At 37.0% G+C, this 22,084-nt stretch overlaps 1 protein-coding gene across 2 annotated transcripts in view; it reads right to left on the minus strand.

Annotated features, from left to right (window-relative positions):
* The window catches only part of LOC134651940 (netrin-B-like), a 273,691-nt gene that overhangs the window by 17,924 nt on the left and 233,683 nt on the right, over positions 1-22,084 (minus strand). For both annotated transcript variants that reach the window (XM_063507068.1, XM_063507067.1), the window contains exon 2: positions 965-1,153. In XM_063507068.1, the coding sequence (XP_063363138.1) occupies positions 965-1,153 (189 nt within the window). The remainder of the gene's footprint in view (positions 1-964; positions 1,154-22,084) is intronic.

Consider the following 22,084-nt stretch of genomic DNA (forward strand, 5'->3'; position numbering starts at 1 on the left):
TATTTAATTTTTTGATTTTGCTTGAGGTCTAACAAAACTACTTGACACATCATCGATGTCATAACAAAGTTAAAATAGGTAACAAAGATATCTGATTTCAAACATACCTTTAACGAAACGCGCCTTCGCAAGTAATGTTCTGAACTTTCACTTGCCCCTTCAGCGTTTACTTGAACTCAATAAAAACTTTTTATACCCTCTTTTATTGCAATACAATTTGACTCCTTTAGGCTGCCTGTAAGCCCTTATTGTACTTACGCCCTTTTTCATTACTCCTAAGTTTTATATCTCGCATTTAAGGCGTTTGTACTGATGTATTAGAGAAAGAATGTCGTAAGTGAGTTTCGTACATTTTTGAAGCTTTTTTATGGGAGTTTAAACGGTTGTTAAATTCTTTGAGCGTTAGTTTAATTATGAAACGTTATTGTCCTTTTTATTTCAGTCTGGAGCAAATAAAATACGAGATTTGGAAGTTGTATTTTATGTCGTTAAGTTTCAATAACAAAACTATAAGTTTTTATTTTAAATAGTCGCAATATGTACATATTGTAACATAAGAAGCTACCAAACTAGTCTGGGTGATGTCTGGCGACCTACGAGCTGGCGCATTTTTGGCGGCCAGTGTCCTGGGAACAATGCCTCAGGCTAATTTAGGGCTAGATTTATGATTTAAGTATTTATTTATTTTGTTATTTAATCTCTGTTTAATTAATAAATAAGTTTGTAACATATATTGTTCTCCTATAGAAAACTAAACTTGAACTTAAAATGAAGGATATCAGGAATAGCAAGATATTTCTTTAATTTCCGAAGTCATTTTATTATGAAATATCGGCAATGGTCAATAACTTATGAAAGCCGATAGCGCGATGCAGAACTCTATAGAGATGAAGCTCCTTACACAGTACACTTTCCAAATTTCAAAAAATATCCAAAAATGATATAATTTAATTTTTGTACTTACGTTTGCAAGCCTTCTTGTGCGTAATGGGTTTAGTAGGGTCCCTGTAGTACCCCTCGCGGCAGTAATGGCAATGTCTCCCGGCAGTGAAGTGCCTGCATTTGAGGCAGACACCGCCGCTGGCGCGGCCCGACAGCTTGTATAGCTCCATGTTGAAACGGCAGCGGCGGGCGTGGCCGTTGCAGTTGCATTCTGAAAAGAAAGAGGCTGGGTAGACGGTGAATTCTTAATAAAAAGAAGGCTTTGTTCAAAGAACTGAATTTATCGGAAGTAGCCTATCTAGAACGAAGTTGGATTTATCATTGTACGATCGAACAAATAATTAAAACATAATATATAACACAATAAAAATAAAGATTCCGACGAATTGAGAACCGCGTCGTGCGGCTGTCGTGACCGCTGCTCATGTCTGTATGGGCCCTAAAGGCTTCGTCACACAGGCGCGTTTTCCGGGCGGGGCGTGAGCGGGGCGCGCCGCTTTTACATATAAAACGCTTACGCCCCGCTCACGTCCCGCCCGGAAAACGCGCCTGCGTGCCGGAACCTTTACAGTAGGCACATGTACTGCTGCTGCCAACTGCAACATCGGCGTGCAGTTCCCGTACAAATTGCAGTCGGGTTGCAGTCCGTCTGTACCGGCCCTTTGTGAAAATAGAGACCTATAGCCACTCCGAAACATGTCGCGTGAGAGTCTAAAAATACCTAATTAAATTTTTTTAATGTTAGTATGACGCACGACAGTTCAAAAAATCCTTCTTAAATTAGATGATAACGAGCACGTGATTTCCCACCACCCTTCCTACGGTATAATACAGAACTACAAATTGATTAGGTACCTACAAACTTGGCAAGTATTTATCCCTAGGGAGGGATTACCGTGATTGCAATAATTAATATCTACGGAGTGGGTTATCCGGGTTACACATTAGCTGGATGTTCGAAGGCACCGGTGCCTGGTGCCCGTAAGGTCCCTTATCCAGCAATAACAGCACCGTTTTAGATACTTACTATACTTTTAAATAATCTTTAATAGAAAAAAACCGACTTCTCTAACTACTAGCCTAACCCACTTAACGGTGCTTATACTTTATTTGGTAATATGTATACATTTTATGGTAATCATAGTGGTTGATTTAGTTTAGGTATCATAGTGGTTTTCCGGGTCAAGGTCCGGGTCTGGGTCCGAGTCCGAGTACGGGTCCAAGTCCGGAGTCCGGGGCCCAATCCAAGTCAAAATCGAAATTGAAAATCACAAAACGTGTACTATGCGTCGTTGAGGAGTTCTGTTCTGATCATCATCAGCAGTTCCACTTCATCAAATGCCACAGTTTTTAATGTAAATGCTTGATTTTCTGATGAAAATATATAAAATTCTATACGGATGCCTTTAAGATTTGAGAAGTTCCCTCGATTCCTCATGGATACCATGTTCAGGACTTGAGATTGACATAAATGTGCCTAAAAACCTAACTTGCTTGATTAACATAACGAAAAGGACAAATCGCCAAATGCGAGCTATGCGTCGTTGAAGAGTTCCGTTATGATCATCATCAGCAGTTCCACTTCATCAAATGCGACAGTTTTTAATGAAAATGCTCGATTTTCTGATGAAAATACAAAAATCTCTATACGCATGCCTTTAAGATTGGAGGAGTTCCCTCGATTCCTCGTGGATCCCATCATCAGAACTCGAGCTTGACAAAATTGTGGCTTAAAAACTTAACTTGCTTAACAAACATAACGAAGAGGACAAATCGCCAAACGTGAACTATGCGTCGTTGAAGAGTTCTGTTCTGATCATCATCAGCAGTTCCACTTCATCAAATGTCACTTTTTTTATGTACATGCTTGATTTGTTGATGAAAATACAAAAATCTCTATACGCATGCCTTTAAGATTTGAGGAGTTCCCTCGATTCCTCATGGATCCCATCATCAGCACTCGAGCTTGACAAAAATGTAGCTTAAAAACTTAACTTGCTTAACAAACATAACGAAGAGGACAAATCGTCAGACGTGTGCTATGCATCGTTGAAGAGTTCCGTTCTGATCATCATCAGCAGTTCCACTTCATCAAATGTCACTTTTTTGAATGTATATGCTTGATTTGTTGATAAAAATACAAAAATCACTATATGTGTGCCTTTAAGATTTGAGGAGTTCCCTCGATTCCTCATGGATCCCATCATCAGAACTGGGTTTTGATAAAAACGGGACCAATCTGTATGCATATACATACAATCAAAAAAATAATTTTCAAAATCGGTCCAGTAATGACGGAGATATGGAGTAACAAACATAAAAAAAAATAAAAAAAATAAAAAAATAAATAAAAAAAATAAAAAAAAACAACCGAATTGATAACCTCCTCATTTTAGATTTGGAAGTCGGTTAATAAAAAAAATAGAACATGATAGCGACCTGGGGAGCATTTTTTTTTTATTTATAAGTTTATTTTATAATGCATGTAGTATAGTTTTATTGTTTAGTTTGTCTTTTTATGTCCCAATAATAAAGCTTTAAAATAAAATAAATGAATAAACACAAATTGTATGCACAACATTTTTTGTTGTTTTAAATTTCAGTTAAAACATCGGTTAAGTTAAAAGATGTCAGTTAAGACTGAAAACTGCTTTCACCTATCCTTGTCAGTGCAAAAAGTGTCTATTACGAACGACTTCAGAGAAAAAAACAACTTGTGCCCGTTAAAATGCTAAACCAAAAGTACCTAGGCCTATGATAGGCCAATTAAATTAGATTTTTTCGGAGAATTAATTCTCAGCAAGCTTGAAATCATTTTAAAAATTTCAATTGGTTCTAAGTGCGTGTAATCCGTGCTTACACAATCCCAGGAGGTGTGCTAATTTTTTTACTCTTTTTCATTTTTTTCCTTGTAGCTCTAAACGACCTACGGAAAATTGGCTCTAATTACGATGAAAGTTGATATCTGAGGATCCGAAAGGTACCTTAATATGAATTCGTAGTCAAAGTTGTAAAAATAACCGCCATTTGGAATTTCTTAATTTTTCGTATGATCATGTTAAAATCCGTCGCCTTTTCACCAGTTTCTGATCCACCAAACCTAGTGCGATAGTAAAAAAAATGTACCAGGGGTCAAGAGGCGTGAGGCCAACCTGGTCCATATTGGAAGACACGAAATAGCGAGTAGCAGAAATATCCATTGATAGTACAGCTTCGCACACAGCAGACAGGACGGGCCGCCTAACTTTTGCAGTAACAAATACGCAGCTGGGAGGCTAACGATGCGCGCATTTGTAAACGAGTAATGGCTGTAGCTTTTAACCCGCCGGGGGCGAGGAAAGTGAACGGATATATAACTGACGAATGGGAAATTCAATTACAATAGCATTCGAACGAACCGTTGGCCAAAACAAGTAAATATAGAATGCTAGCGTAGATAATATTCAGACAAAGCTGAAAATTGTATTTTAAAATATGGTCAAAGCAACATTATACTCGTATATTCGATGATAGATTATATCAAAAGGAATTCCAAAAGAAGGTCCAACCCGGTTGTACATTTTTTAGTGCTCCAAACAAAACTTTGTACACGGGGCACTTATGGGATAACTTCGGTCTTTCAAATAGGTTAAATGCGTTCTAAGAGACCGTTTTACGTAGAGACGGCTAAAGCTTGGAACAGTTGTTTATATAACTTGTAATCAGACGACTATTACAACATAACGATTGTAGATACAATTCTAATAAATCTATTGACGCCTTAATCATCAAGTTAAATCAATCAATAACGATGTAGATTAATGTATGTTACTATTTACGCACTCGATGTTGTATTCAGAACCGTATTTTTAGGTTCAAAGAGAAGGCGGAAGTGCCCCTTGTTTATACAGCGTGTGTCTAAAGCGTTCGATAACTCAACAGTTCAATAAACTATATTACCCAAATAAGCACTATGATTAATAAAACAATACTGGGATATTCCAAACGCATGCAGATGATTGCTCCCTGCAGGCGTATGATGGTTGCGCTTATCGTGCATGACATGATGTGACAAAGAGCTTGTTTGTTACTAATGCGCGGTATCAGTATGAGAAGCATGTATCATTTTATGCGGCGATAAGCGAGACCATAAGATAATAAGCATAGGCATGTAATGATAGGCAGCATGCACAGTTGTTACGGAGCATCTGAATGTATATATACATTATATAAACCAACATAAAAGGGCCCTCAAACCGGACATGTTTTTGGAAGCCCTTATATCCTGGTTGGCCAAACAACTTAACTCGCTCGGCCAATCAGAATACCTACAGGAGGTGTAGCGTTGACAAAAACTAATACCGTCAACCGCGTACGCGCACTTAAGCTGTCAACAGACGATCTGTTACTACTATGTAAGTATCTAATGAAAATCGGTTTGGTAACGTATGAGGATTCTTGGAAATATATTTAGGACTGTAGTCATAACTTATTTTAAAAGGCTTATTTTTGAAAGCCAAATGGGCCGAGGCGACACGCTATGGAGAAAAGTTAGACTTTTATGTGTGTGTGGTTCTACAAAAATTATGAACAAAGGGATTAAACTAAAATTAAGCTGCATTTCATTAATCGTACGTAAAACATATCTACTTTAGATTTTATTCTGTAGATTTTATACATCTGAATGCAACCGTGATCTATCTCTGATTATTTTTATTAGTTAGAATCTATCTTTTAATAAAAAAAGCTATATAATGTTGCTTTCGTTATACATTAAATTCACAGGTGAATACAGAAAACACACCTACCTATACTTATATGTACCTATTCTTTTCCACATAGACACATATGTAGTTCGAAGGGGTCCCGTTGTTTCCCATAAAGTTTTAAGTCATAATGTATTGTTTGTCATATTATCATTAGTCATAAAACTGAAACCGTTAATATTTCAGGATTTTCGATAGGCTATCCTATAGATAGGTTAGGTTAGGTTAGGTTTGTTTTATGGCAATCCTGAAAAGTGATGCGTTTCTGAAACAAATGAATTATGACTAACGAAAATGCGGGCAAACAATACCCACTATGGCTTAAAACTATTTGGGAAACAATAGAGACCCGTATTTCGAAATTATTCCTAAATGAGTTAAACTTAGATTGTCTTAGTTTGCTCAGCTCATCTTCTATATATTAAAAAAACCGGCCAAGTGCGAGTCGGACTCGCCCTCGACCATCAACAAAAAATAGAGCAAAACAAGCAAGCAAAAAAATGGTCACCCATCCAAGTACTGACCCCGCCCGACGTTGCTTAACTTCGGTCAAAAATCACGTTTGTTGTATGGGAGCCCCACTTAAATCTTTATTTTATTCTGTTTTTAGGGTTCCGTAGCCAAATGGCAAAAAACGGAACCCTTATAGATTCGTCATGTCTGTCTGTCTGTCTGTCTGTCTGTCTGTCTGTCTGTCCGTCTGTCCGTCTGTCCGTCTGTCCGTCTGTCTGTCCGTCCGTATGTCACAGCCACTTTTCTCCGAAACTATAAGAACTATACTGTTGAAACTTGGTAAGTAGATGTATTCTGTGAACCGCATTAAGATTTTCACACAAAAATAGAAAAAAAACAATAAATTTTTGGGGTTCCCCATACTTCGAACTGAAACTCAAAAATTTTTTTTTCATCAAACCCATACGTGTGGGGTATCTATGGATAGGTCTTCAAAAATGATATTGAGGTTTCTAATATCATTTTTTTCTAAACTGAATAGTTTGCGCGAGAGACACTTCCAAAGTGGTAAAATGTGTGTGTCCCCCCCTGTAACTTCTAAAATAAGAGAATGATAAAACTAAAAAAAATATATGATGTACATTACCATGTAAACTTCCACCGAAAATTGGTTTGAACAAGATCTAGTAAGTAGTTTTTTTTTATACGTCATAAATCGCCTAAATACGGAACCCTTCATGGGCGAGTCCGACTCGCACTTGGCCGCTTTTTTTTTGCTTGTTTTGCTCTATTTTTTGTTGATGGTGCGGAACCCTCCGTGCGCGAGTCCGACTCGCACTTTGCCGGTTTTAGTATTTGTTGTTATAGCGGCAACAGAAATACATCACCTGTGAAAATTTCAACTGTCTAGCTATCACGGTTCGTGAGATACAGCCTGGTGACAGACGGACGGACGGACGGACGGACAGCGGAGTCTTAGTAATAGGGTCCCGTTTTTACCCTTTGGGTACGAAATCCTAAAAACAAGCGCTCTTACGACGTTTTTGAATCATAATAAAACACACGGCGCTTGACGAAAATATATGATCTTTTGTTCTGTTTGTTTTCTATTAGCCTAAATATTTGGTCTAGGCTAACATAAACGCAGACGTTGTATGATGAACTCTGGTTTATGATAAATTGTCTGTTGGCCGCGTTTGAGGTGAGAAAATAACTCTTTAGAAGTTAATAAGCTTGCGAATGAAAGATAGCAGGCATAAAGTAAAGGTTTCTTTGTTGGTTCTTTTTAGTTTAATTTGGTTAGAAATTTGTATATGTCATAAAAATTGTCATATAAATCTAAACTATAGGTTACTTGCAACCCAAGACATAGATAGCATTAGGAGTATGGAGTTTGTCGCTGTTGCATGAAATGTATTATAATTATGAACAGTTTAGCATAAAACAAATAATACCCGTTAAATTATAGCACGAGATCTACCTACTTAAAAAAAAGATGTTACATACTTGTTAGAACCATTTAAAAATATTAACTGATAGGGTTAATAATCTACTGTAAACATTTATGCTCATGTTGCAGGGCCCGCCTTGTATACAACGACTAATAGGTACTTAACTACTTACTAATAATAAAACAAAACTAACGTAATACTAGTTATAACTTAGTACATATAGTACATATACTAGTAATAAAACTAACCCGACATTACTTCTCACAGGCGTATTCGGATTTTAATAATTAGATCTGAATCAGTTATGGATCTGATCTGTCAGTGTCAAAACTGACGTTTTTTTTCGAAGAAATGTTACTTTTGAAAGTGACAGATCAGATCCATAACTGATCCAGATCTAATTATTAAACTCCGAATACGCCCGTCAGTCGTATAGTCCGCTTCAAGTTCTTTGCCACACTTGAGTTGAATACGGCCTTTATGAGGGCACGTGCGTCCGGCAAAGTACTGAAGGAAGCCGACGCGCACGCACAGACCCTAGTCGCTTAAGGCTAGGGAACGTTACCGGTATAACTAAAAATATTTATACCAATTGGTTCAGAAATGTTGGAGTTTTGGTAACAAACATTTAAAAATACTTAGTAATGATAAGAACCTAGGTCTTCCTGGGCCACAGCCGCTGAACGTGACAGGGTGTTTAGGATGCAAAAACGTGCTCACCGCATAATCGACGGTGTTGTATCTTTAATTAACTTGGTGTAATTAATTAATACGACCAGATAATATTCGATATGCAAAAGCTTTATTTTATAGCACACGAACAGAGCATGACATTCACTTGACAGATGCTGTTCATAATGGCGGGTGACTGATGCTGCTGAGTTGCCAGCTCTTGTATATATATATATATATATATATATATACAACACTCTCCCTCCACTTACAAACTTTACCTTGTATATTTGTCCTGTCGGCTTGTATGTACGTCAGAGCAAATATACATCTAATACCTTTAAACGAGCAATTCTTGTTTATTTATTTATATATATATATATATATATAAATAAACAAGAATTGCTCGTTTAAAGGTATTAGATATATATATATATATATATATATATATATATTTCGGGGATCTCGGAAACGGCTCTAACGATTTCGATAAAATTTGCTATACGGGGGTTTTCGGGGGCGAAAAATCGATCTAGCTAGGTCTTATCGCTGGGAAAACGCGCATTTTCGAGTTTTTATATGTGTCACCCAGATATTACGTATAAAACGAATGCATCAAGATCATTGACCCAACTCTGTGAAACGAAAAGTATGATTGGTTTTTATTGTTATTTTATATTGAACTATAATTATGACTTGTATTTTATTTTGACTTGTAAAATGTACTTTTATTTTACCAATAAAAATCTGTATTCTGTATTCTAGGGCTAGGTAGGTGGTAAGTGTCTAGACACCTACCAACGATTACGTTTTCTCAATACTCGAGGCCACGAGTGCTAGTGTAGAGCTCGGAAAGTCGCGATATAATCTTCTTAAATTCATTATATTCAGCTCACACGCTGACTGCTGAAACGGTGGTATGCGTATTCCTGAAGTAATTATTACCATCATATACACTGAAGTACTATCAAAATACCTTTGTATCTAGGAAAAAGGACATAACCACCATATTCATCAAATGAAAATGAGTCATTTCGTCATAAAGTGTAGCACCCCTCCAATAAGTCAGGCACGCTCAACCTTTCACGATACATGGATTAATTTAATTAATAAAGTCGTTATCTCGAGTGTGGCAATTTGGCTTCCGGCTAATGTAGTTAGTTGGCGACGCCTGCTCGAGACGGCGTGTGATGCGTGGAAAATTTACGATATTAGGTAACTATATAACATTATTAGCTAGTTTAGGTAGTAGCTATTTTATTTACATGACAGTTTAGTTAGATATTTGGTACAATGCAGTCGAAATGTTAAAGTTGTGTTCATTATGTGTATCATAGGTCTCATAATGAGTTCAATCGAACTTAAAACCAAAACCTGATAACAAATTCTTATATTTCAGTAATGCTTTTAAATGGTATGGTAGGTATTGACAATATATAAAAGGTATTAACAAAGTGAAACGCCCGGCGGCTCTTAATTATCTGTGTAATAAATTATGACCAAATCTGTTTAGCTGTATTTGCGTGATTATCTAACGCTGTAAATTATACCAATCTACACATAGGTACGTCAAATTGTTAGGAAACACTATTGATTGATTTTTGATATAGGTAATATAAATATAGGTTTTATGTAGTCGGAAGTCAAAACCTTTTCACAAAAGGAAGAAAAAACAAATGGTTTCACGGTACATATGTAGTTGCAATATAAGGTCAGTCGCTTATTAGAACTTTAAAAAAAGTACCAATAAAAAGCCATATATTAAGAGTTCAAAATCAAGTAGGTATCCATACTGATATCTTCACACCAATTTCAATTATACCATGAAACACGAACTGGACAGATATGACGCAAATTGATCTGCCATTTTTCATAGCGACGGCGACGTTGATTGACGAATGAACTCCGCGTTGAAAATATTTGCCCTCGCCTTTTTTGATAAATTGAATTTGATGCCGTTAGCGTGAATTCGTTAAGGGGTACCTATATAGGAATGTTTAGAATTTAAATGTGTTATGTGAGATAAAAAAAACAAAAGTTTGTAATATTTAAGGTCCTAAAATAGATAGGTATATAATATTTAATAACTTTTTAGGTTGCCCACATCTGATGTACAGCCAGCAGCAGAAGTTGCGAGGTGTTCATAATTACCTTGACGCGCTCTTATTCTCTTAACAATAAAGTCGCGTCAAGACTATTTTGTACACCTCGCCCGCTTTGCAACTATTGCTGCTGACTGTATGTAAACTCAGTATTTAAAAATCCGTGTCCGAGCCGAGGCGTCCAACACTTCAGTTTTCTATTAAAAGTATCATGTGATCAGATCACCCGTAATACAGAAACAGAACGAAGTGTCGTACTATCGTACGTTCTAAAGTGAGTCATCCGTTAAGCTATTATGGCGGAATAACTCATAAACCATACAAATGATCACTAGCAAATTGAAACATAACTACATTACCCCAAACTAGAACGCAAAATCTGCATGTAACTGCAATTTTACTTTACATCTACAAAAGGTCTTATCTTGGTAACGGATTAGTGTCGCTTACGCCGTTGTCTAAGTAACTAGTAAGCTACGCGAGCCGTTCATATATTGCGAATTAACCGAAGTAAAGCTTTTGTATATGTGTGCTAGACTAATCCGTGCTAGTGTTGGTAGAAACTTGAGTCTTTTGAGTCTAGATTTGAAGAGTTAGACTCGTATTTACGCCTCTGCGCTAAAAAACCTTCAGTCTTTTAAATCCCTTTGAGTGGACTCGAGCCTTCGGATGGTCAAATTGTAGGTTTTATCTAAATGAACAGTAAATAAAATTAGTTACTGAATATGTGTACCTAACCCATGAATTTCATGTACTGAAAATGCGTTTCAGAAAAGTTTTGTACATAGGACTCTTTAAATGACACAAAAGTCTTTATAAAAGACTCGGGCCTCGATAAAACTAATGTTTCGATAAAATTACGTCTGAAAAACTGAGTCGAGTTTAGAACTGGATGACTCGAAGGACTTGAGTCTTAACTAACACTATAAGGTATCTGCCCTATATTATGCTGGTAGCATGCCAATTGGATGCAACGGTAGTGATGTGGATTAGATTATAATAGTTCGCGAGCTTTGAGAAGTGGATTTTCTGATTACGAAGTTTCTTTTGAGTGTACGTCTCGAACGTGTCGTGCATTGACATGAGACCGATATTAGAATGATATTAGAATCATATCAGTTAACTGTCCCGCTCGCACTAATACTTGTGCGGTGCGGACTGAACGAAATGAACATGCGAATGACAGCAGAGCTAACTGACAGCAGCAAAAAGGCCTATTTTGGTCAAGGTATAACGACGCGCGACGTGTATATGACAACCTGTAAACAAGATGACGTTCCGATGTCAGCTGCAGCTGCACTACTGTTGCGGCGTCGTTATTGCCGCTGTATCTGTCAATTTCCTTGATTAAATGAGTGACGTTCGCCGCCGCATTACTGCCGCGATCATGACGTTCATTTTGTCACTCATTTTACAGAAAGAGGACAAAAGAAACCGTAATGCCGCTCCCCCATTGGCCAATTTATTGTGCTGTCCCTGTCTCGCGATGTTATATAACATTTTATAACAGACAATGTGGAAGCACCATTATTTTTAATTCAAGACTAAATCAGGCGTAGCTCACTCCGCGATTTCGTTGCGTCGCAACAAGTACCTACAAGTACATCCGTCACACACCAATTTTGGTGGCAAGCCATAAGCCGCGCGTGGCGCTTGCGCCACCTAGCGGTCACATCTGTCGTTATCATAACGGACGCGTTTTGTTAGAGAGTGAATCTTCTGTACCTAGTACTATTATTATTTATTCTGTGACTAAATAGGACAATCTTTCAGGTTGCCCATCACTAAATAGTCAACACGCAGTTGGTTACATTGTGATTAATGCGACATTGTTTGATCGCTCGTTGACGCATTATTTATTTAGCTTTTATTTATTTACAGTCAACTGTTCTATTTATTTAGATTATTGCCGAGTCGTCGACGTGTTCATAAAGCACTTTACAATGTTATTCATTTGTTAATTTAAATTTATTAGCGTTTTGGCAATAACGAATAGCATCGAATTCCTGCAGCCTATTTAATTAATTTGCTTTACACACGCTTTGAATAAAACGGAACGTTGTTGACTATAAATTAATGGTTACATATTATAATTAATTAGTATACATATATTTTTACTGTTCTTGACTCAACAAAATAAATGTTGAAATATCCATTGTGATAATCGTCTCAATATTTCATTTGTTTTATCAGTGTGTTTGGAATGCTGTGAACTTGCTGTGATATTAATTTTAATAACATCAGAGGGCCTACCGCGAACCACGTCCGAAGTGTTGCCTCTCTATCGCACTTGTAAATTCGTACGTAAGTGTGACAGGGAGGCAACACGTCCAACGTGGTTCGCGGTAGGCCCTCTGACTAAGCCACAAAACTAGAAAATGTTCCAATTTAATTGATTTAGTCAGTTCAACAAAAGTACTCACGAAAACAGTTTTGAATGATTCACGGTTAGTTTCACTAGACATATCGGCCGGTATATGAAAAGGTAATCACGGTTCATATCCCGGTCGATATAAGTCTAGCAAAAGTACTCACGTATTTTTAGATACTCGCGCGACATGTTTCGATTAAAATAAGTCTAAAGCGTAAAATTATGTATGTCTCACGACAGTTTAAATTCGATGACTTAGTCGGTTCTACACAAATTGCAGCAGCATGCAGAATAACGGTCTCAAGAAACTACTCTTACTAGTAAATTTACTCGTTCCTAGTCGTCCTATCGACAAAATCGCGACAAATTTGCGACAAGACCCGAGAGCTCATGCAATATTTATCCGCGGCAGGTAGTTGTAAAGGCATTCCTTGGTATGGACTATAGGCTGGGTTACAGGGTATAAGAGAAAGCGATTCTCTTGGTTTTATCCTCTTTCTCTATAGCTGTCTTTTGCTTTTGTCATACGCTTTGTAGACAAGATGGCGACAAGTTTGCGACAAGCTCCAAGTGTTCATGTAGTATTTACTGACGGCTAGTCGCGGTAAAGGCATTCCTTGATACGGATTATGAACTGAGTTACAGGGCGTAAGAGGAAGGGTTTCTTTTGATTTTGCTCAAACGTCTATCACAGACAGACGCACAGTCAAAGCTATTGTAAGAGGATACATCTTAGTGTTATAACCGCTTTAGAATCGTACCTATTGTATGTGTGGTCCCATGTGCCTGCCTGCTTATATTATTTGAGCGTTTCTTTTATTTTTTGCCATTTTTATTTATTGTGACCTTTGTTGCCACTTTTGTGTTATTTCTACTCAGAATCACGAGCTCTTTTGATCGTAATTAGGGTAAAAAAATGTCCCAAGTTTTTTTCCTATTGTGTTACCATTTCCCCATATACTTTGTATGGTGGTAACAAAAAGGAAAGTTTGAAAAATGTAGGCAATTTTAGGACACTTTTTTTCTCCTATAAGGATGAAAAAGGCTCGCGATCCTGACTAGAAATAACACAAAAGTGGCAAAAAATTTCACAATAAGTATATAAAAATGACAAAAAATAAAAGAAACGTTCATATTATGCTGCCTGATATAACAACATGGGCCGTATTCGGATTTTGAACTAGATAACTATTAGATATCTATTAGACATCATCAAGATATGTCAGTGTCAAACAAGTGTCAAAATTGAAGTTTTTGTTTGAAGACACGTCACTTTTGACACTTGTTTGACACTGACATATCTTGGTGATGTCTAATAGATATCTAATATTTGACGTATCTTAAAGTTCGAATATGGCTGCATGATTTGAACGTCGGCACAGAATAAATCGTCGTCGTCGTCGTCGTCGTCGTCGGTACTAAGCAGGGATGTTGAGGATGCCGATTTTTTGACATCCGCGGATGCGGATGCGGATGCGGATGTCAAATATGTATTACATTTTTAGTATTTTTTTATTTAAAAAAAAACGAAACGTTTAGTATTTGAGCAAGAATATAGGTGCGTTATATTTAATAAACAGTAACTTGGCCGACTTTTCTGGATCTAGACGATTTCGTTATAGGTAATGACGAAATTACCTAGCACTTACGCCGCCGCTAAGACGTTCCTGTACCGACTTTTTCGACATCCGCATCCGCATAAGCTCCGCATCGATTTTGTTGGAACTTATAAACCAAACAGGTTGTAAACCTTATGCCATGAGCTGGCGACTATTTGGTTTTGTCTGTGGTTTTCTATTTTGTCAGTGTACTTGAACAAATGAATATATTTATATCGTTTTTCTGTCTGCACAAATAATGTTTTACTCTATTCAATCCTGGTAGAATTCCACTCCAAACCCAATAGATTTTATGCGGATGCGGATGTTGAAAATAATGCGGAAGTTCCGCGGTTGCGGATGCGGATGCGGATGTTCGCAACATCCCTGGTACTAAGTAACGTCGGACTTCGGACCGCTTGCACCCCGCAGTTTGGCCACCAATATTTTATGCATGCCGACAGGAGCGAGCAACTGTTGATACTGCCCGTATAAATGGCCACCCATTACATTATCGTCCATGTTTTGGATAAAATATTGACATAATTAAGACCGAATCCATAAATATAGATTAACTACTTAAGTTTATTATACGTATCTCACATAAATATTTAACTTAAATAAATAGTTTTTAATTTTAATTTTTACTCTTGTTAAGGTGTACTGTTATACTAAGGTATGCGGAAATTGCTTGTATTAATTGCCTGCTCCTTTTGAATTTTGAAGTCGGTAAAATTGGTTAAAGCTAACTATTAATAATTTCAGGGATTAACTGTGTAACTGTGTTTCCCGTGTGTCTTTTTCTATGTAGGGATATGCTTTTATTGTACATACATACATAACTAATATTTGCTATTAATACTTATTACGAAAATCTGTTTTATCAAACGCTGCAATTTTTGACTAAATAAATAATATTGATATTTCCCTCATATTTCCATATAAGTAAGGTATCTTTCAAGTACGAGTAAGTGTCAGTTTCAACACGGTTATGGAATTTAAATGACCATCTTAAACTGTCGATTAAATAATCGTTCAATCTTTACGCGCAGGTCGCCACAAAAATGGTAATTTGAACGCTTAATGTCCGCGCGTAATGTCACGGAAGAAAGTGTTTATAAGTATATACAAAAAATCAATGAGAAATAAAATGAACGAACGCATCTTCACTGGAGTTTGCAATACGGATTTAAATTGTACAGGAAATTTACCGAATATGAGTACAGTGGCGCTACCTCTAACATCGAAAAATCCAAAATTGTTATGTGATATATAATAGTTACAGTGATTTTAAATAATGGAAAATTTTATTACATTTTGGGTGAGACTCGAACTCTCGACTCAGGGATACCACTCCGTAATTCTACATTATCTGGGCGAGCTATCCACGCGTAGAATAGAAGCCTACGGGGGATGTTTTCGCCATATCTTTCATTGTTATGCATGACGTAAGCCACCCCTAATAAATTATAGGTAATACTTCATATTCACAGACTTCACAGACTTGGCCACCAGGACTCTATTTACTATTACTGACAGGATGCCTTTCCACTGAGAATAATGTTACACTTATGACATCGACTGTCCTCACGTTAAAACTGGTCAGTTCACACCCAACACCCAATCCGATCAAAGTAATGTAATAAACTGTTATTACGCGCTCCGCCTTCGCGAAGAAGGTCTTAACCACCACGATTTCTCTAGCAACATAATACCTTTTTTGTAAACAACAAAATTGTACCTAATACCTAATTATCTGCGCTTTACAGGGGTTTAAAGCGTTGGTAAAAGGTCTAATTTCGCTTAATTAAAACTATGCTTATGTTTGTAACTGAAATTGTAGTAATTTATCTGTGCAAAGTGAAAAGTTCTTAATTAGCATACATATAGAGTTAGTTTTTGTTTGATTTACGTGCTTAGGTAGTAAATAGATTTAGTTTATAATGTGTAACCCACACTATAATATGAATAAGTGTGATTAGATCAATTGGTTAAGTAAGATGAGAGGTTTTGATGATTATACCCATTTTACCGAACTTATTATCGAGTTGTTATGAAATTAGATTAATTAGTAGTTGTTATGAGTTGTTAAAGTTAGGTGCATATTACATCAACTAGGCAGATATTAACTAAATTATAATTTACATGATATATTTTACTCTATTGGAAAATAAAATGTAAAAAAGCAAGCTATGAAATTCTTTAGCGGAAACATTTTCATGAAATGGGCTCCTCGGGACATTCGTATACATACTCGTAGCATATTAATAACATTCATATAAATATTTGTACCGTTCTTTGTAAATAAAAATGTGGGGAACGAAATGGGACCGAAAAATTAATTGCTTTCCGAAACGGTAAATACGCTTAATGTACTTTGTGTTTTATTTCATTACAATTTGATGTATACTTAAATATTGTTTTAACCTGTTTTAACCGACTCATACAAAGCACGTTTTCTATTTGGCTAATTTTATTTATATTTCTGTCAGTGATACGCGCAAACTGCCTAAAGAATAGGCCTAAATATTCAAAACAAGTACCTTTTATTTGTCTTAGGCAGCAGTGTGCCAACCTAACGAACCCCGCCGTGACTTGATTTCCGAACGAAACCGTTGGAAATACGATTGCACGGGGACGATACAATTCGATTTTCGAACGTTTCAAAATTGCGTTCGCGCGACAGAACTTGAAATGTTGTTTTTATTGGTTTGTTTATTCTTTACATTACATAATCACTACCTATGTACTTAAATACGTGCGCATAAACTGTGCGTTCCTATCTTATACCTTTACACGAGCAATTCTTGTATATCTGTATGTATACTTTTATATATTTATATTATATATTATATATTTTTATATATTTCGGGGATCTCTGACACGGCTCTAACGACTTCGATGAAATTTGCTACATTGGGGGTTATCGGGGGCGAAAAGTCGATCTAGCTAGTTCTTATCTCTGGGAAAACGCGCATTATTGAGTTTTTATATGTTTTGCCTACTTGTTTGGCTAAACAAGTTGCCATATTTAATCCCAGCTCAGGGTTGACATACCGTAGGCTCTAATATTTTTTTTTTACTTTAAAAAGTACCTACAATGTAAACACCCTTAGGTGTTCGCCTACCTACCTGAACGCTTCAACTGAGTCTTAAAGTCTTCAACCCGTGTCGAATCAGGCGGCCTAGCCAAGGTGACGATCGCTATCGCTTCGCCATCGAATCGCTTTGTGTCTCTCTATCACTCTTCCATATTAGTGTGACAGTGACAGTTGCGTTTCGTTCGTTCTTATAGTAAACGTGCCTGTGCTACGCCAGCCCGCTAACACTATAAAGGCGACGTAACATAAACCTGGACATTATAACCACGTTACGCCTTGTTTATTCCTCATCGCTCCCGTAATTTACGAAACAGCCTATCTGCAGACAATGTAACGGATTAATATGACTTTTTTAAAACGCTATGCCGATGTTGCACCCGCGTACACCCAAACGCGTTTGTTATTGGGCGAATAAAATTTTTTGTCACTCGTTGATTGGTATTTTCTAGGCGACCTGAAAATGCCTTTATTTCAATAAAGTTTAGTTAAATTAATCAATGGGGAAGGCATTGGAAATATTAAGTTGGGATTGAGGAATCTCGGGGCTATATAGGTTAGGTACGAGTAATAGCAATTTACATATAACTAGGTAGTAATTCCAGAAACGCTCTTTCCAATTTATTTTATTAGAGACAGATTTCCACTAATACTACAATTTAATACTGCAATTAGTTGTTACCGGCTTTTCCCATCATGTTCCTTTATTATACGACTAAATAAATTATAAAATATCCTGCTTTTGACACTGATTGTACTGACCCAAAACAAAGCATGTCATCTCTTTAAACACACATAATTTAAAATTATTCATACCTCTAATAAATAATCACAAGCAGCCTGTAAATTACTGAAGACAAGTTGCCATAAATTAAACTGTCACTTGCGTAGCGGACTGTACTTAAGAGCAACATTGAATGTCCAGATGTAGACCTTATTTTATTTGCAATAAAGTTCACCAATGATTAGTTATTCGTGTCGACGATACGCAGGTGGCTTTATGGGTCGTAAAATGCAACAGAATCGGACTTTAGCGATTAGCGACCTGGCCGCGTAGCCAAAGTGCAAATCGCTTACGCTCCGTAGCGATCGAAACGCAACTGTCACTGTCGCACTAATATGGAAGCGTGATAGAGAGACACAAAGCGTTTCGTTGTCGAAGCGATAGCGATTGTCCGCTTGGCTAGGCCGGCTGGAGGCGTAATCGGATTATTAGAATGTGACTTTGAACTGATATTAATTTCAGTCCAGAAGACATTTTCTTCTTCCTCGTGTACAGAAAGCATATTTTATACTAGACTAGCGACCCACCCCGGCCTCGCACGGGTTAACAAATTAGGTATACATAAACCTTCCTCTTGCTTGAATCACTCTATCTATTAAAAAAACGCATCAAAATACGTTGCGTAGTTTTAAAGATCTAAGCATACATAGGGACAGACAGATAGCGGGAAGAGACTTTGTTTTATACTATGTAGTGATATAAGTACCTGGAGTAATAAAAAGGTCAGGGTTAGTGTTAGTTAAGACTCGAGACCTTTGAGTCCTCTGCTTTAACCTCGTGCCGCCCAATGTACATTAGGATGTACACTCAGTTTCGATGGAATGTCAACCTTAATTAAAAACAAAGTTTCATTTGTCTCGTAAAATTTTCGAACAAATGAAATTCAACCTAATTGAAATTACAACAAGATTCTAATTTCCTTGGCTATAATTTTGTATGGTGGGCGGCACGAGGTTAAGGGGCATGGCACACAGCGTCAGATTCGCATGTCGCTATAAAGACAATGCTACCTGTTCTATTTTCGATTCCTAATAGACACCGAAAAATTATAATAATGTAGTAAATTTTCACTTGTGCTCTCGTCTGTACGCATGCAGGTGAATGCTTTGTAGCTCGTAAAATACCGGAATAGAATTAAAAACAAACCTGTAAAAGTAGCACGAACATTTTTTTAATGTTTTTCGTGGATATATTTAGACTTGTTCATAGAAAAAAAAAGCTTTCACCCTACAGTAAACTTTGTGGAACAACACTGTGCACGTATGGTAACATTAGGTAACTTACCTACTTATTTACTGTTGCACAGTATTGCTCCACGTTGCTCCAGCTCCACAATAGTTAACTAGCGGTGTGGATGCACCTTAACGTAACCGCCTTATACATAAACGCGCTACAATCCTCAATTAGCCAATAATCGTTTGTCCTTATCTGTCATTTTGACTTATGTATTTGTAAGAAAGGGATAAATCATAATTTAACTAAATCAGGCCCGTAAAGTTCTATGAATAAGGGGGTAACTAAATGACCTTTCTCGAACGAGAGGTTAATTTAATTAGACGTTTTCGAAAGAACTTTGAGGGTAACAAGGGAGTTAGCAGCTAATGTGAATGAGATTAATTTCATACCTCCATACATTTTACTATTGAAATTGGTATCCATAATAATATCCTATTTATAGCTGGTCAAGCAAATCTTGTCAGTAAAAAAAGCGGCCAAGTGCGAGTCGGACTCGCCCATGAAGGGTTCCGTATTTAGGCGATTTATGACGTATTAAAAAAAACTACTTACTAGATCTCGTTCAAACCAATTTTCGGTGGAAGTTTACACGGTAATGTACATCATATATTTTTTTAGTTTTATCATTCTGTTATTTTAGAAGTTACAGGGGGGGGGGGACACACATTTTACCACTTTGGAAGTGTCTCTCGCGCAAACTATTCAGTTTAGAAAAAAATGATATTAGAAACCTCAATATCATTTTTGAAGACCTATCCATAGATACCCCACACGTATAGGTTTGATGAAAAAAAAAATTTTGAGTTTCAGTTCTAAGTATAGGGAACCCCAAAAATTTATTGTTTTTTTTTCTATTTTAGTGTGAAAATCTTAATGCGGTTCACAGAATACATCTACTTACCAAGTTTCAACAGTATAGTTCTTATAGTTTCGGAGAAAAGTGACTGTGACATACACGGACAGACGGACAGACAGACAGACAGACAGACATGACGAATCTATAAGGGTTCCGTTTATTGCCATTTGGCTACGGAACCCTAAAAAGGCGCGAAATTCAAATTTTCTATAGGACGATATCCGGTCGCGGCCACATTTTTCAAATTTGCCGCCTTTTTCTACTGACAAGATCTGCTTGCCCAAGTATGTTACTATTGCTGTAAATAAATGATATTAGCGGTTTTGTTAAATAATTACATATTAAGCGGCGTAACAATAGAAATAATTAGTGCTGAAATCGGTTTCAGTGGTTGCGAGTAGTGTTGAGTGTTGAGTGTGGCTCACTGCTGCGCATTTAGTACTAGATCTTAGATCCCGTTTTCTAAGGGGACCTTGCATTTTGGAGACAAAGCAAACCGCTTGGAACAGGTGTTCCTGGGGGTGATCTGAGCTAATTTCGCCCGGTTGCCGAGAGGTCCCCCCCAGCAGGTGGGCAGGGGAGGGGGGGCAAAAGTGCCTCCGGCGCGCCTCACTCTAAATTTTATATCTGCATACATCTAACAACTATATCAAGTTTGGTGTCTTTTTCGTATAATTTGAGGATGGAGAATTCATTTCTGTGACTAAACTTTCACTCACCCATAGAAAAAAATCGAGAAATTCAAAATTCAAAAAAATCTTTACACTTTTTTTTTGAAAATCCTCTACAAAATTAAAACTATGAGGATCTGCTCTAAAAAAAAATACATGTGAATAGCCCAGTTATTCTACTATATAGAATAATAAACTTATCAACCATTTTTGACAAATAATTGTATTTAAAAAAATGTTTTGTGTCGCACGGCGGACCGTGCTGAAGTAGGTATACCTACACGCATTTAGTTTAGACACGCATTCACTTCAAAACATTATTCAGCATAACGCAAGTAGGTACAGAAAGTAAATATTTAAAACAATAAAGGAATTTACAATAAGTACGATATAACTGAATATTGGATTATACTATGCAGAATGAGTTGTCTACCTACTGGATAGTTTCACGACAGATCAATTTTTTATTTAGTTATTGTGACCTAATCTTCTACGTCTTTTGAGATACTTATCTATGTATACATAAAAATTATACTAAATTTGCGTGTAGTGTAGGTATCTAAACGGAGGTGAATGCGGTGCAGTGCAGCGGCGCTCGCGCTCAGGGACCGTTGGTATTAGTTCCCAACATCTTTATTTAACTTCCGTTAACTTGAATCTTTTCCGCCGTCTCACTATCTGAAGGTTGTCTGGAAGAGATCGCTATTTAGCGATAAGTCCGCCTGCCTACCTACATTTTTGTACCTGTTCATACTTTTGTAACATTTCTTTTGTAGTGTGCAATAAAGCATTTTATTATTATTCACTTTATTTATCTTTCATCTTAAGTTAGGTTATAATATGAATATAAAAGTAAAATATAAAAACACTTACAAAACAATAAAAAATACATATAAACACATTATAAAAAACCTAACCTAGGGTGCCGCCAGCAGCGGGGCAAGGCCCAAGCTGCCGGTGGTCAGGGCCGCAGAGAGAGGAACTGGCGGACTATCCGCGCCGTTTCCAAGATCACCGCCTTCTGCATCTGGCGCCTTCTGGCCCTTGATCCAACCACCTAGCGAGAGTCTCTCAAGATGTTGGTCGAGACTCTTCGCTATTAGAC

This window comes from Cydia amplana, chromosome 11, assembly GCF_948474715.1.
Source record: "Cydia amplana chromosome 11, ilCydAmpl1.1, whole genome shotgun sequence".
NCBI lineage: Eukaryota > Metazoa > Arthropoda > Insecta > Lepidoptera > Tortricidae > Cydia > Cydia amplana.